The 14,436-nt window shown below is 66.3% G+C and overlaps 1 protein-coding gene across 1 annotated transcript; it reads right to left on the bottom strand.

The window, feature by feature from the left end:
* LOC108633209 (probable cation-transporting ATPase 13A2) lies at positions 1 to 14,420 on the bottom strand (the record flags this gene model as incomplete). The annotated part of the gene is given in 27 exon segments (XM_018044900.1): positions 1 to 420; positions 505 to 674; positions 913 to 1,064; positions 1,147 to 1,370; positions 2,177 to 2,273; positions 2,354 to 2,506; positions 2,920 to 2,999; positions 3,096 to 3,212; positions 3,329 to 3,489; positions 4,946 to 5,070; positions 5,174 to 5,294; positions 5,378 to 5,534; positions 5,614 to 5,709; positions 6,170 to 6,376; positions 7,998 to 8,186; positions 8,271 to 8,317; positions 8,396 to 8,506; positions 8,906 to 9,061; positions 9,568 to 9,696; positions 9,881 to 9,947; positions 10,029 to 10,163; positions 10,944 to 11,013; positions 11,194 to 11,271; positions 13,062 to 13,138; positions 13,710 to 13,834; positions 13,975 to 14,038; positions 14,358 to 14,420. Coding segments are annotated over 27 exon segments (3,306 nt in total), but the record flags the coding sequence as incomplete, so codon positions are not given.
* Positions 14,421 to 14,436: the final 16 nt, after the last annotated feature.

Genomic DNA, 14,436 nt, shown 5'->3' on the forward strand with positions numbered 1-14,436 from the left:
ACCAGGAAAATAGGACTTTATTTGCTACACTTGACAGCGGCTCTGCCTGGAGCAGTGGCTGTCGTCTACATGGAATGTCCGGAGTGGGGGATGTGGATAGCTAGCATCTCCCTAGGGGTAGGTGGGAAGCTGCAGCCTCGGGGCTGCGGGGGGAATGGCGGAGGGGGTCTGGGGTCCAGTGGAGGCTCAGAGGCAGCAGGTCCAGTGTGCAGGGCGCGGGCCGCCGGGCGGCGCTACCTGATGGGGCCAGCAGGGGGCGCTGCCTCATGGGGCCGGCAGGGGGCGCTACCTCACGAGCCCGGCGGGCGGCGGCCACGGCCGCTCCGCCAGCTCCCGCTCCAGCTGCTTGAAGCGCTTCTTGGAGGCCCGCTTGGGCCGGAGCTGCCGCAGGCAGCCCGGGAGGTACTGGTCCAGTAGGCTCTGCGGGGACAGGGCGGTGCGGGGGCGGCTGAGGCCGAGTCCCCCGCCAGGGCCCCCCCAACCCCAGCCCGGGGCAGGCCCCACCTCCAGCATGAAGGCTGCCACGACGTTGAAGGCGACCAGGCCCAGCAGCAGCAGCTTGAAGGGGGTGCTGGTGATGCTCTTCAGCGTCAGCGGCCCCTGCAGAGGCCCGGGGGCCAGGACAAGGCCCACCAGGACGGAGCCCAAGACCACCAGGGCCACCAGGAAGGGCACTGGGCAGGGGGGGCGGAGCCCGTCAGGTCAGGGGGCCCCGCGGGCACCAGCCCTCCAGCCCGGCGTCCAGCGCGTCTCCCCTCCCACTTCATCCAGTGTGTCCCCCGCCCCCGCGCGTCCCCCTCCTCCCAGCGCGTCCCTGCCCAGCGCGTCCCCCCTCCCCACCGTCCAGCCCTCGCCCCTCCGCCCTTCATCCAGCGCGTCCCCGCCCAGCACATCCCCCCAGCGCAGCAGCACCATTGGTGTACAGAGGCCGGCGGAAGGGCGCCCCCTTGGACACGGCGGCAGCCAGGATGAGGTACTGGAAGCTGGACAGGGAGAAGACCACCGTGTTCTCGTAGTTGGGGAGGTTGTCCGGTGCAGGCACGGTCCCGTTGAGAGGCACGAACCTAGGGGCCCAGGGCCCAGGGTCAGGGATCCAGGGGAGGAGGCCGGGGCACGGGGGGACGCGGACTGGCTCCCGTTACTCACCAGGGCTGGGCCACCGTCAGGAAGTAGCCCCCCAGCTGCACGCCGGCCACCAGGGCCACTTGCAGCAGCAGGCTGCCGAGCACCGGCCCGCTCAGCAGGGACCCGGGCGGCCGCGCCCGCCCCAGCGCCCGTGCCGGCCCCGTGCGGCTCATGAGCACGGCCACCGTGGCAGTGATGACCAGGTCCACGGCCAGGAACTGCAGGTCGCCCAGGTTGGTGTTGACCTGCCAGCGGGGAGGGGGCAGGACAGCTCCCAGTCTGCTGGGAGGACCCGCCCTGCCCTGAAAAGCCCTGCTGCGGGAGGTGTCCTTGTGCCCTGCCTCTCTGGAACCCCTCGCAGGTCTGGGAATTGCTGGTCTGATGGAGCGGACACCGCCCTGCCTCTCCGCAGCCCCTCGCAGCTGGGAACTGCTGGTCTGACGGAGCGCACACTGCCCTGCCTTTCCGGAGCCCCTCACGGGTCTGGGGAAGGCATGCCCGCTGACCTGGGTGGCCTCATTCTGATGGGAGCACCCAGCCTGAAGGTGGTCCCAGAGGACTCACAGCTCCCGCCCTCCCCAGGCTGCCGGTGGACATGGGGCAGAAGCCAGCGCAAGGCCTCCACTGCCCGCGGCATCACCTGCTTCTGGGGGGTGCTCAGCATGTGCTCCCGGCAGAGAGGGGGCGATGCCCGCTAGCAGGATGGAGGGGGCACAGCTGAGGTCTGGCTCAGGGGACGTGGGGAAAGGTCACTCCATGGGAGAGAGGCTACCGCCTCCTTCACCCCAGCCTGAGCTCTGCCTCGGTCTCCCAGCAGGTGGAAGCTCCCAGGGGATGGGGGGCCGGGAAACACAAGCCCAGGACAGCTGCTCTGGTTTCTGAGGACCTACTGTGCACCAGGGGCTCAGCGCTTTCACCATCTCAGACAGTCCTCGCCGCTGAGACCCACAGTGCCCACGCCACCTGGCTGGAGCAGGATCTGCAGCCACGCTGACTATTCCAGAACCCGCTGGCTCCTCGCCCCCCGGCCGAGGGCCCAGGAGACGCTCACCGTGTAGAGGATCAGCACAGAGATGAACTGGGTCAGGCTGTACAGGGCCATGTACTTGAAGACGCTGAACGACGTGTCCAGGGAACAGCGGCCTTCCCTGGGGAGCGAGCATGGGTGTGTGGGGTCCAGGCCCTGCCCAGCCCCTCTCAGCGCCCACCGGTGCCTGGCCTGCCTTACCTGATGACCATGGGCACACACTCAATGCTGGCCACGCTGGAGGTGAAGGGGGAGACCACCGAGGCCTCGGCCTGGGAGAGCGAGATGCCCACATCCGCCGCCTTCAGGGCCCCGCAATCGTTGGCGCCGTCCCCACACATGCCCACACAGTACCTGGTGGGGACGGGAGGGTGGGCAGTCCGACTCACCCGCCGGCTCTGGGCCCACAGGGGCCTCCGCGGCTGGGACACGACCCCCCGCCCCGAGGGCTTGCAGGCAGAGCAGGGGGCTGGCTGCACCCCCTGCCTGCGGGGTGCCTGGGAAATGCTCGGGAAACGACGCGCTGTGAGCGCTCAGTGAACAGCTGCAGTCACAGCTGCGGGGTCTGAATCCACGCACGCGGAGGGATTGGCCACTTTACATACGAGCACCTGTGGCTTTCGGCATCTGCAGGGACTCTTAGAATCAGCAGGACAGACCCAGGGGTGCCCGCGGGGTTCTCCAAGCCGAGGGCTCCCTAACGCCCAGGGTGGGGAGCAGGGACACACAGGGCAGTCGCCCCCTTCGGCCCACCCGCAGGCACTCACTGCAGCTTCTGCAGTTCACACACCAGCTCTGTCTTCTGTTCGGGTGCCATGCGGGCAAAGATGGTGCCCTGGACCAACACCTGGGGGCACAGGGAGGAGGGAGGGGCTGAGGCGGGCCCAAGGAGGCAGCCGAGCACGGCGGGGGTGGGGTGACCAGGGGACCCTGGGGGGCCTACCTTGGGTAGCAGCTTGGGGAAGTGCTTCACAAGGACGCCGAAGCTGGACCCGCTGAGGGCCAGGTGGCTGCACCAGGGGTCTGGCTCCACGGTGTAGCTGGCAGCCAGGTCAGGATCCTGGGGGCCCGGGAAGGTCAGCTCAGTGCTCCCTGCTCCCCTTGAGAGCTAGGGCCTGGGGCAGGGAACACGGGGCGGCGTGGGGGGCTGTGGCTGGAACTCAGGGTCAGCCTCACCTGGGCCCCATTCGTGGCTGCGAAGGACTCCACTGGCTGGAGCTGAAGGGAGGCAGGCTGGCCCCGCTCAGGGGGCGCGGCATGGACAATCACCAGGCGCTCCCGAGGGCCCACCATGCCGCAGCCCTGGGCCACAGTGACCGCCGTCTGCAGGTTGTCGCCTGGGGGTGCGGGGCAGGGTCAGAATCCGGCCGCCGTTGAGGGGGCCACCCTAACCCTGACGCGTGTACAGCTGGGAGCACCGAGACTGGACGGACTCCGTCCACCACGATCGGCTGAGCGAGCTCAGGCAGGGCACCAAGGCCTCTGAACCTGGGTCTCCTCGCCTATGAACCTGTGGGTCAAAGGTCCTAGGAGAGGGCTTCCCCAGTGGTCCAGTGGGTGAGAATCTGCCTCCCAGCGCAGGGTGACGGGTTTGATCCTTTGTCCAGGAAGGCTGCACATGCCACGGGGCAACTACACCCACGTGCCCAGCCACAGAAGCCCGGGCTCTGGGCCCAGCCAGCGGCGACCACTGAGCCCAGCACTGCCACCGCTGACGCTCGGGCGCCCAGAGCATGTGCTCTGCAGAGAAGCCACGGGAGCCCGCACGCCGCAGCGAGCACAGCCCTGCTCCCTGCAGCAGCGAGAGCCTGCGACAGACCCGGAGAGGCAGCCCTGCTCGCTGCAGCAGCGAGAGCCTGCGACAGACCCGGAGAGGCAGCCCTGCTCGCTGCAGCAGCGAGAGCCTGCGACAGACCCGGAGAGGCAGCCCTGCTCGCTGCAGCAGCGAGAGCCTGCGACAGACCCGGAGAGGCAGCCCTGCTCGCTGCAGCAGCGAGAGCCTGCGACAGACCCGGAGAGGCAGCCCTGCTCGCTGCAGCAGCGAGAGCCTGCGACAGACCTGGAGACAACACGCAGCCAGGAGGGGGCCAGCTCACGCTTAGAAGTGCGCTGAGGAGAAGCGGGCCTGGGGTCAGTCCCACACGCACTGTGTGACGCTGTGGGGCTCTGCCAGGAAGAGTGTGTGTGTGTGTCTGTGTACCTGTGTGTCTGTGTGTTTACGTGTGTATGTGTGTGTGTGTGGAGGGGCGGGAGGCAAAGAAAGGACTCAAACCTATTGAGCCCTACCGTGTGTACGTGTGTGTGTGTGCGTGTCTCTGTGTGTCTGTGCACGTGTGTGTGCATATGTATCTGTGTGTGTGTATGTACCTGCGTGTATCTGTGTGTTTCTGTGTATGTGTGTACGTATGTGTGTCTCTGTGTGTGTATGTGTGTGGGTGTGTATACGTGCGCGTGTGCAGGGGCGGGAGGACCAGGGGACACAAACCCACTGAGCCCTTCTGGTCACCCTGGCTGGAGTCTTTCTTCCTTCCTCCATGAAACAGGCCTTCGGGGCTGACTTGCCCCTCCGCCCTCAGGGGTGCTCACCCAGTGGGTGGGCCCCAGGCTGTCATCCTGCCCAGCCTCACCTCCCTTCTCTGTCAGCTGGGGTGACAACTACCGCTCGGAAGGAACCGTGATGATACTTGAAATGTCCGAAGAGGCCCCGACCGGGAGCAGGAGCCCAGCAGAGACGCCCCAGAGGAGACACCTGGCACCCTGCCCTCTGGGGGCCACCCCGCCGGCAGTACCTACCCGTCACCATGACGGTGCGGATGCGAGTCTTGCGCAGAGCCTGGATGACGCCCGGCGTCTGCGGCTTCAGCAGGTTCCGCATGACCAGCAGCCCCAGGAGACTCAGCTGCTGCTCCACAGCGTCCCTGAGGGGCAGGCCCGGGTCAGAGGCCGCGGGCCACGCGCCTCCCCAGCCCCCGCAGGGCGCTGGGCCTGGCTCCGCGCACGAGGCAGGCACTCGGTCCCCACCTGGGCAGCTGCTGAGCGGCTTCCAGGCTGGCTGTGACGGGCAGCGGCTTACCAGCGAGGGCCACCACGCGGTAGCCCGCGGCCGTGTAGCTCTGCAGCCTCAGGGCGAAGTCGGCGGGCACTGCCGGGGGAGGGGCGGGTCAGGGGGCGGGGCGGGGCGGGGGCGGGGCGCCTGCCGACCGGAACCCCGGGGGCCCCCTTCACCTGTCGCGGGGTCGCAGAGGCTGGCCACCAGCTCGGGAGAGCCCTTGACGCAGGCCTCGGGCTGCGCGGCACCGGGCCAAGCCACCACCACGCTCATGCGCTGCAGCGCTGACAGGAAGGGGAAGCGGCCGAGGATGCTGACCGGCGCCGGGGGCTCCTGCGGGACCGGAGGGCCGCTGAGGGCTGACCGGTGGGCCCCCCACCCCCCGTGCCCCACAGGCCCCCCCGGGACTCACCATGCCCTGCAGGTGGGGCTCCTGGAGCGGGGGTTTCATCACCGCCAAAACCTGGGTCCCAAATGTCGAGTCTGTAATTGGTCCCTCCTCCAGGACCTGGGGGATCAAGGGGCGGGGTGCTGGCTTGGCCTGGGGCAGCCAACCCTTGGCCCCGGGCAAGAGGCAGTAAGGGAGACCGAGTTAGAAGTGTGGAGGACTTCCTTAATGGGAGGCTGGATGGAAGAGACGTCACAAATGCGGGCTCTGGAAGGACCGGAGTTCAAACTCTGGCTTTGCCATTTACAAGCTGGTTGGTGACCTTGGACACATTATTCCAAATCTCCCCGTTTCCTCCCGGTGAGGCAGCTTTTAAGCTCGCCCCCCGAGATGAGAGCCCTGCACCAGAGCGCTGGCATGGGGTTGGCACAGCCTGGGGCCACTGTTGTTCTTGGTGGTGGGTAAGAGAGAGACCCCCTGGGAGCCCCAAAAATGGAGATCAGAGGGGCTCAGCCCTGGTGGGCTCACCCTCTGGCCCGGGTGCCCAGAGGCAGGGGGCCAACCTGCTTGGGCTCCTCACCCAGCCAGTCGACTCCACCATCTTGAGGTCCATGGGGTCGCCCACTGGGGTGTCCCGCAGCCGGCTGAGGGTGTGGCAGGTGGCCAGTGCCCGGAGCAGGGGCCCCACGGGCAGGCGGCGGGGCTCCGAGACCAGCGGCAGGAACTCCTGCCCCTCCAGGGGCACCACCCCCATCACATCCAAGCCGTCTTCAGTGAGGGTACCCGTCTGCAGGGGGCAAGCAGGCAGGTCAGTGGTGAGTTCTAGGTGAGCTTCGTCCTGCGGCAGTGGGCGCCCGTGTCCCCGGTTAGGGGGGCTCCTGGGAGCCCCAGGAGGCAGGGCTGGAGCCAGAAGAGGTCTCCGTGCTTCCAGACCTTTGGTCAAGCAGGCCCCTCGGCCAGGATGCCCCCCCCCACCCCCCGCAAGCCCCGGGGCTTCCCTGTCTGGCATCATTCCCTCCAGGGAGTCTGCTTGCTCGGGGCTCCCACGCATGGCCTCTTTACTACCCCACCACTTGTCCACTGTGGCACCGAGAGGACCTGGCTGTGCCTGGCTCCCAGGGAGATGAAGGAATGGGGGAATGGAGTGAAAGGGTTCCTGCATTGCTGCGCCGTGTTTCAGCGGCTCAGTTCCACACTGGCCCTTTCATGAGCCTGGGAGCTCTGCAACCTGACCACGCTCCATTCTTTCAGTTAAAATAACACCCGGGGCTTCCCTGGGGGTGCAGCGATAAGAACCTGCCTGCCAGCGCGGGGATCCCGAGTTTGGGAAGGTCCTACATGGCGTGGGCCGCTAAGCTTGTGCAGCGCAAGTACTGCAGCTGGCGTGCCCAGGAGCGTGCGGTGCGGCGGGGGACGCCCCACAATGAGAAGCCTGCGCACCGCGGCGAGAGCAGCCCGCTCGCTGCAAGAGAGCGAGCGCGCAGCCACAAGGACTATCACAGCCAAAAAACCGCTGTGCAGATAATGTCCAGCCTGCTCACCAGGGCCCGCCAGCCTTCGATCAGTCAGGGCTCTGCGGGTCTCGTCTCTTCACTGTTTCCCTAGCCTGTTCCTCCAAGGAGCCAGGAGCCACACGGCTTATCCCCTCCGCCCGGCCAGCCCCACTCTCATCACGGTGCGGGCCACCCCTCAAAGATCACCACGGGACTCACAGAGCCTCAACTGCCCTCTCTCTAAGGGTGTCCCCTGATGCCTCCTCCCATGTACCCCATCTCTTCCCTCCCTGGAGTCCATCGCCATCTGTAGCTCTCCACGGTCCTTGGTTTGCTCATCCTGGTGGCGGGCACACCTCTGAGGGGCTGACTGCGGGATCCCCTGTGGTACCCAGGGGCTTCCCAGGTGGCGCTAGTGGCAAAGAACCCTCCTGCCAGTGCAGGAGACGGAGGAGACACAGGTTCAATCCCGGGGTCGGGAAGATCCCCTGGAGGAGAGCATGGTAACCCACTCCAGTATTCTTGCCTGGAAAATCCCACGGACAGAGGAGCCTGGCGGGCCACGCTCTGTGGGGTCGCACAGTCACACACGACTGAAGCGACTCAGCACACACACTGGGCACCCAGCAGGCTCTCAGTGGTCTTCAAACAAATTAGGTGATTTCGGACATTTTGCATTTCAGACAGTGAGCAGGACAAAGGTGGAGCTGAGGGTGGAGGGCGCCTCTGAGTGTCTCCATCCCAGGTCCCAAGGCGGTTGCCAGTGCTCAGAGAAGGGCCCATGGGCCGGCAGTGGGGACCTGGGTTCAGCAGGTGCTCGGTCAGCACTGCGGGGTGAGGGGTAGGGGTGTGTGTGTGTGTGTGTGTGTGTGTGCGCGCGCCTGGCCGTGACGTCGGCGTCCCCACAGCCCCTACCTTGTCGAAACACACCAGCCGGAGCTTGCCTCCCAGGTTGATACGCTGCGGGTGGATACAGAAGACGCCCTGGCTCTCTAGCCGGCTCTGGGCGTAGAGCACACACATGGTCATGGCGGCCGGCAAGGCGGGCGGCACGGCCACCGTCACCACGTCCAGCGCCCGGATCACGATCTCACCCAGGGGCACCTGGCGGGAGGCGCTGTCAGGGCCCGGGGCCAGCCTGTGTGGACCCTGGGCCCCCCAGAACTCCCCCCCAGCCCCCAGGCTTACCCGGTTGCGGAGGAGGGTAACGATGCTGTAGATGGTGCCAAGCAGAGCTGGGGAGACAGGAGGGGCTCAGCGGGGCTGGGCTGGGGCTCAGGGCCCCCAAAGGGCAGGGAGCGGGGGCCACTCACCCACAACCGAGAGGGCGGCCACAAACTTCATGCTGTGCTTGTAGAACTTGAAGCTGAGCGGCCGGGGGTGCAGGATGGAGCTCACCAGGCCCCCCTTGGCTGTGCAGAACCCTGGGAAGGGAAGCAGGGGTCAGGAGGGGTCACCCGGCCCGCCCCCCACCGCCCACAGCTCCGGGGTCAGCGATCGCCCAGCTGGGGACCCACAGCTCCTGCCCAGACTTCACAGGTTTACTCAATACAGAATCAGTACGTAACACCAGCTACAAGCTGGGTGGTTTACTTCAAATCCAGATTGCAGCTCTGGCTGAAAAGAAATCCAATCTGGTGACACTGGGTCCCCTTCCCATGAGGCAGGAGCTCCTGGGGAGCACAGGGCTGCTCTCTCCCTCGGGGGGCTCCTTCCTTCTCACCAAGGTCCCGCCCGCTGCACCCAGCCAGCCCGCCCAGCTCTGTGTCCCCTCTCCCCTGGCTGCTGACCCCAGTGTCTCTGTTTGGCCCTCCGCCTCGCACCTGTCTGCGTCACCACCGCCAGGACGTGGGGTCCCACAAAGGCCCGGGCCTGCAAGATGAGGGTCCCGCAGAAGAGTGTGTGCCGCCGGTGGGCCTCTGGGAGGTAGGGCGCTGGGCCCTCGGGCAGGGCCGTCTTCAGCACTGGGATGCTCTCCCCTGGGGGATACGTGGCGTGAGGCCCAGGCAGCCCCTCCGCCAACCAGACCAAGCCCTAAGCAGAGAACTGTTATGGAAGCCTTGGGCCTCATTTAGCTCTTCTAACTGCATGTGAAGGAGTCACTGTCCCCATTTCACACAGAGGTACACTGAGGCCCAGAGCGCACAGAAGACACAGGCCCAGGGAGGCACTCTCGGTCCAGGGACCCGGGAACAGTTGGGGGGCCCAGGGTCAGGGGAAGGCACTGCTGTCTGTCCACTGGGATTACTCTGTAACCAGCTGTGTTACTTTTACAACAAACCACCAAAGGGACTGACTCCAGCCCCAAGCCAGCTGCTGGTGAAGAGGAGCAGGGCCTCCCCCGGGGTCTGTGGGGCGGGAAGGGGTGAGGTCAGGATGGTTACCTGAGAGCAAAGGGGAAGGAGAGCTCCAGCGAAGACGGCTCTGAAAGGCAGAGGAGCTTGGCGGCGGGGGTGGGGGGGCAGCGCCAGGGGCAGGGGCTGACCTGTCAGGGAGCTCTCGTTGACCACGCACTCGCCGGCCACCAGGGCCGCGTCACAGGGCATCAGGCCGCCCTCCTGGGGCAGCACCAGGCAGTCTCCGGGCACCAGCTCGCTGGAGTCCACCCACTCCTCTGCGGGCAAGCCGGGGTCAGCAGGGGCTGGGGCGGGGCCGGGGCGGGGCGGAGGGGGGCGCTGGTTGGGTGGTCAGCAGGGGCCGGGGAGGGGCCGGGGGCCACTGGCTCCTCCCCTCCGCCGGCTCCTCCCCCTCCCCCAGCCTCTCCCCTCCCCCAGCCTCCTCCCTCCCCCGCTTCTTACCTCCCCCGGGCCTGCAGACGCACACCCGTACAGACAGCTGGACCATGTCCCTCAGGGTCTGGCTTTGCTGTGGGCAGGCGGACAGGAGGGCGCGGGTGGGTGGAGGTCCCAGGACGCCCGCCCCGTTGCTGCCGCCCCGCCCACCCACCTTTCTGGTCCTGTAGACGGACAGGCAGATGGAGACTGCGGAGACGAGCAGGATGCACAGCGCGTACCAGTAGTAGTGGTCGGCCAGCCACAGCGCGATGCTGAAGGCCTGGAACCCATAGTACGGGTTCAGTGCCTGGGGGGGTGGCGGGGAGGCAGCGTCAGGGCCCAGGGCCCCCGCGGGGGACCGGCCCCGGAGCGGAGCGACCGACGGCTCCAGGGATGGAAGCCAAGCCCACCTCCTGGTCGGTCCCGCCCGACTCCCTTGGCCATGCTCCCTGCTCTAAGGGGACACAGGTCTGCAGGCCAGGCTCCTGCCACGCACACCGTCCGCCTGTCACACGAGGGTGAGGGCAGCTCCGCAAGCTGTCGCTGCCAGCTCCACCATGCCCCGGGGGCGCCGAGGCACGGAGGCTGAGTCTCTGCCTGATGCCCCACGCCCCGCGCGGCGCCGGGCTCCGGGCCTCCCCTCTGTCTCGCCAGCTTCCGCCCGGGCTCAAGGGCCATGTCAGCCCGGACTCTCGGTGTGTCCGGCACTGGCTTCCCTTTGACCCTGTGTGACCCTGGCCGTGTCTTCCCTCCTCTGAAGCTCCGGCTCCTCGCGTGTGAAACGCGTCCCTGCCGCAAGGCTGCTGGAACAGGAAGGTGGGCAATGCACGCAAGGACCCAGGCGATGGAGCCCAGCTCTAGGCAAAGCGGGAGCCCCGGGCGTGTGGGGTGCCTCGGCCTCCGAGCCCAGCCCGGACCAGAACTGCCAATCCCTCTCCCTGAGCTGACCGGGGAGGGATCTGAGTCATCTCCACTGTGGAGAAGAGGACGGCCGGCAGGACATGCCTCTGCTAAGGGGCCCAGAGAGGGCAGGTCCCTGGTCCAGGTCACACAGGGCCAGAGCTGGGGAGAGCCAGGACAGCCCTACCTCGTCCACCAGCAGCTGGGGATAGGACTTGACCGGGACGCTGATCACGTTGGGGCCGTAGACGGCCTTCCTGTAAGACGAGTGACAAAGCTGTCAGATGGGGGGGTGGGCAGTGGCAGCTGGACCCTCTGGCAGGGACGGAGCACCCCACTTCACAGCCGGGGAGACCGAGGCCAGGGAAGGCAGGAGACTGCCAGCAGGCCATGCCCCGGGGTGCAAGGCAGAGGGCCGGCCCCCAGGCAGCCCCCACCTCACAGTGCGGTCCTGCAGGCTGAGGCCAGCGCTGGCGCGGCGGAGGTCGTCACAGGTGCGGCTGTGGTCCAGCAGGCTGCGGGAGCGGAGAGGGGCTTGAGCGGGCAGCAGGGTCTGAGTTCTGTTCCCCTCCTCCTGGCCCACCTCTGCCACCCCAGCCCAGGGAGAATGCGTCCTGCACTAACTCTGGGCCTGAAAGAAGTGAACGTGTCAGTCGCTCAGTTGTGTCCAACTCTTTGCCACCCCGTGGACGGCAGTCCGCCAGGCTCCTCTGTCCAATACTGGAGTGGGTTGCCATGCCCTCCTCCAGGGGATCTTCCCGACCCAGGGATCGAACCCAGGTGTCCCGCAGTGCAGGCAGATTCTTTACTGTCTGAGCACCAGGGAAGCCCTCACTTTCCCCTTTTGTCCCTCTGATTGGGCCTCAAACCCTGTCACCCAAGAAAAACAATTACAGATGATGAAAATACGTAGCAGGGACAACAGCTGCTGTTGTTCAGTGACATTTAGTGCCGCGACTGTTTGCTGACATCAATGCCAGAATGAGTGGAAGGCGACACGCTGCGTAACGTTTTAAGCATTGTTACCGGCCCTGCGTTAACAGTTTGTGTGTCTGGCACTCTGAATTTGAAATACATATGTATATAGATAAAGCTGGCATAAATTTTACTAAAGCAACTATATTGAAAAAAGATGCCGCCTTAGGTAGGTCACTGCCTCTCTGGCCTCAGATGTTCACGTGCAGGTTGGAGCCGGGGACAGCACCACCTCCCGGGGCTGCCGGTGGGGTCAGGGGGATAAGTTCTGCACAGCATTCGGACGGCTCCTGGCAGCGATGGAGCCACGGACACCGCGGTGACTCCCGTTCTCCTCTCGCAGCGGAGGCTCCTGGGGCGTCCGCGCGCCTGCTGGGCGCTCGCCTCTGGGCTGTGCTGCCTTTTACCAACCAGCTGGGGGGCATCAGGGCTCCTCCCGGCTGCGTGAGCACGCTCTGCCCAGGACCCAGGAAGGCCGGAATCACGCCCGAGTTAGCGGACTCCGCGACCAGGAACGGCCGAGAGTAGGGGTATGGCCCCTGGCTTGCTCCTTGGGTGAGGGCACCCCCAGGCGTGTGTGCATCACTGGCTCAAAGGGGCCCCCGAGGCCTGCGTCCCGGGCGCCCACGACGAGCCCCTTCACTGCCTTCTCCCTGCCTCCCGACCCTGGTGTCTCCTTCCAGCCTCCCTGCACCTGAATCCTGTCTTGGGGTCTGCTTCTTGGGGCTCAAACTAAGACATAAAGTGAACTCATGTTTCTCAAGCCCTTAGTAGGGGGCAGAGCAGCTACAAGACCCGGCTCTGTGCCAGGAGGTCCACGTCCAGGGTGGGCAGTCTGCTCACAGTGGTGCTGCCACCATGGGCCGGGCACTGGGCCTAGCCTTGCACGCCAAGCGTGTGCTTTACATTCCAAACAGAGCTAGGATGGGGCTTCCTTTGTGGCCCAGCGGTTGAGAGCCCTCCTGTTGACGCAGAGAACACAGGTTCGAGCCCTGGTCAGGGAAGACCCCACGTGCCCCGGGGCAACCAGGCCCCTGCTCCCCAACAAGAGAAGGTGCCGCCCTAAGGAGCCCATGCGCCCCAACTAGAAAACAGCGCCCCCAGCAGCGAAGACGCAGCACAGCCTGAAATACACAACCTCAGAGAAACTCTGGAACTCGAGGCCAGGATCCCTTCACGACTTATTTACAAACAGAGACCTTGAGGCCCTAACAGGCTCCGTGACCTGCCTGGGGTCGCAGGGGGTCGAGGCCCGGAGCTGAGAGCGGAGTCCACGCCGGGCTGCCCCCCGCCAGCCCTCTGCCCGGCCCAGCGCTGCCCTGGTGCCCACCTGACTTGGCGGAAGGCCTGCTGGGTCTCTATCCAGACGTAGCGCTGGCCTCGGAAGACGTAGTAGCGCAGCCTCCGCTGGAGGGGCACAGAGAGGGGTGTGCTCATGTGGGGCGGTGGACAGGGGCCCGCCTGAGGCCTGTGCCTGGGGGGCGGGCGGGCGGCAGGGGCCCCGGGAGAGGGGTGGGAATGAAAGAGGTGATCCACTAGGGACTCCCTGGGGCTCCAACAGCTTGAGACCCCTCGCTCTCAGCGCAGGAGCTGGGATATGCCCCCTGGTCAGGCCCTCGCTCTCGGCTCAGGGGCTGGGATTTTCCCCCCTGGTCGCTCTCGGCACAGGAGCTGGGATCCCACCCCTGGTCAGGCCCTTGCTCTCGGCGCAGGAGCTGGGATCCCACCCCCAGTCAGGCAACCACGAACAGAGCCTGCATGCTGCAACCAAGGGCCAGCACAGCCAATAATTAATTTTAAAAAATGAATAAAAAATAATCTGATTAATTCAAAATAAAAAGGTGATCAGCCAGTATCCTGGCCTCTTAGGAGAACCAGAGGTGCCCGGAGCACAGTGGAGGCCAGCTCTAATCGCAGAGGGTGTGAAAGTGGGCCCCGGGACGGGCAGGGCGTATCCGGAGCCCAGCTGTCCACGTACCTGCTCTTCAGGCCTGTGGAGCCGTGCGGTGTCCTTCCAGGCGTCCTCTGGCTCTGCCCCCACAGCCGCCCCGCTCCGGCCATCCTCTGCCCGCGTCTGTGGGGCGGCTGCAGGCTGTGGAGGGGCTGGGGTTACTGTGGACCCCGGGCCGGCCCCAGCACCCGCCTGTCCCCAGTCACTGCGCTCCCTGGGATGGGAGGCCTGGGTCGGCGCCTTCGCGGGAGGAGAGCGGGAGCGGGGCTTCTGGGAAGGGGGACGCAGCTGCCTCACCTGTCAGCGCCAATGGCCTCCGTCTGCACTTGGACCGTACAGAGCTGCCATGAACTATCCTGGAATACGGAGGCACGGACCCGGTCCGAAGCGATCCTTCCCCTCCCCGGCCCCCACCCCACGGCCAGGTGGTCCCCGCTGGAGGAGGCACGGATCAAGGATGTGGGGGACCTCCTGGGAACCACCCGCCCTGCCGCGTCTGCCCACTGCCTCAGATGGGAAGGCTGAGGTCTAGGGAGGAGACGCGCCCGTGTCAGGTCCCACAGAATGTCAGCAGCCAGGCTGGGCCGGGAACCCGGGCGTCCTGCACCCCCGAGCCCGAGGCACTGCCACCCCTCCCTCCAGGCTCTCCCTGCCCCCGCCCGCTCGCCCGCTCACCTCTCTGTCTCTTGTTTCGATGACGAGTATTTCGGCGCGGGCCAGGGTGCAGGGCCGGAGCCGGCAGGCGCACCCCACA

This window comes from Capra hircus, unplaced genomic scaffold, assembly GCF_001704415.2.
Source record: "Capra hircus breed San Clemente unplaced genomic scaffold, ASM170441v1, whole genome shotgun sequence".
Lineage (NCBI taxonomy): Eukaryota > Metazoa > Chordata > Mammalia > Artiodactyla > Bovidae > Capra > Capra hircus.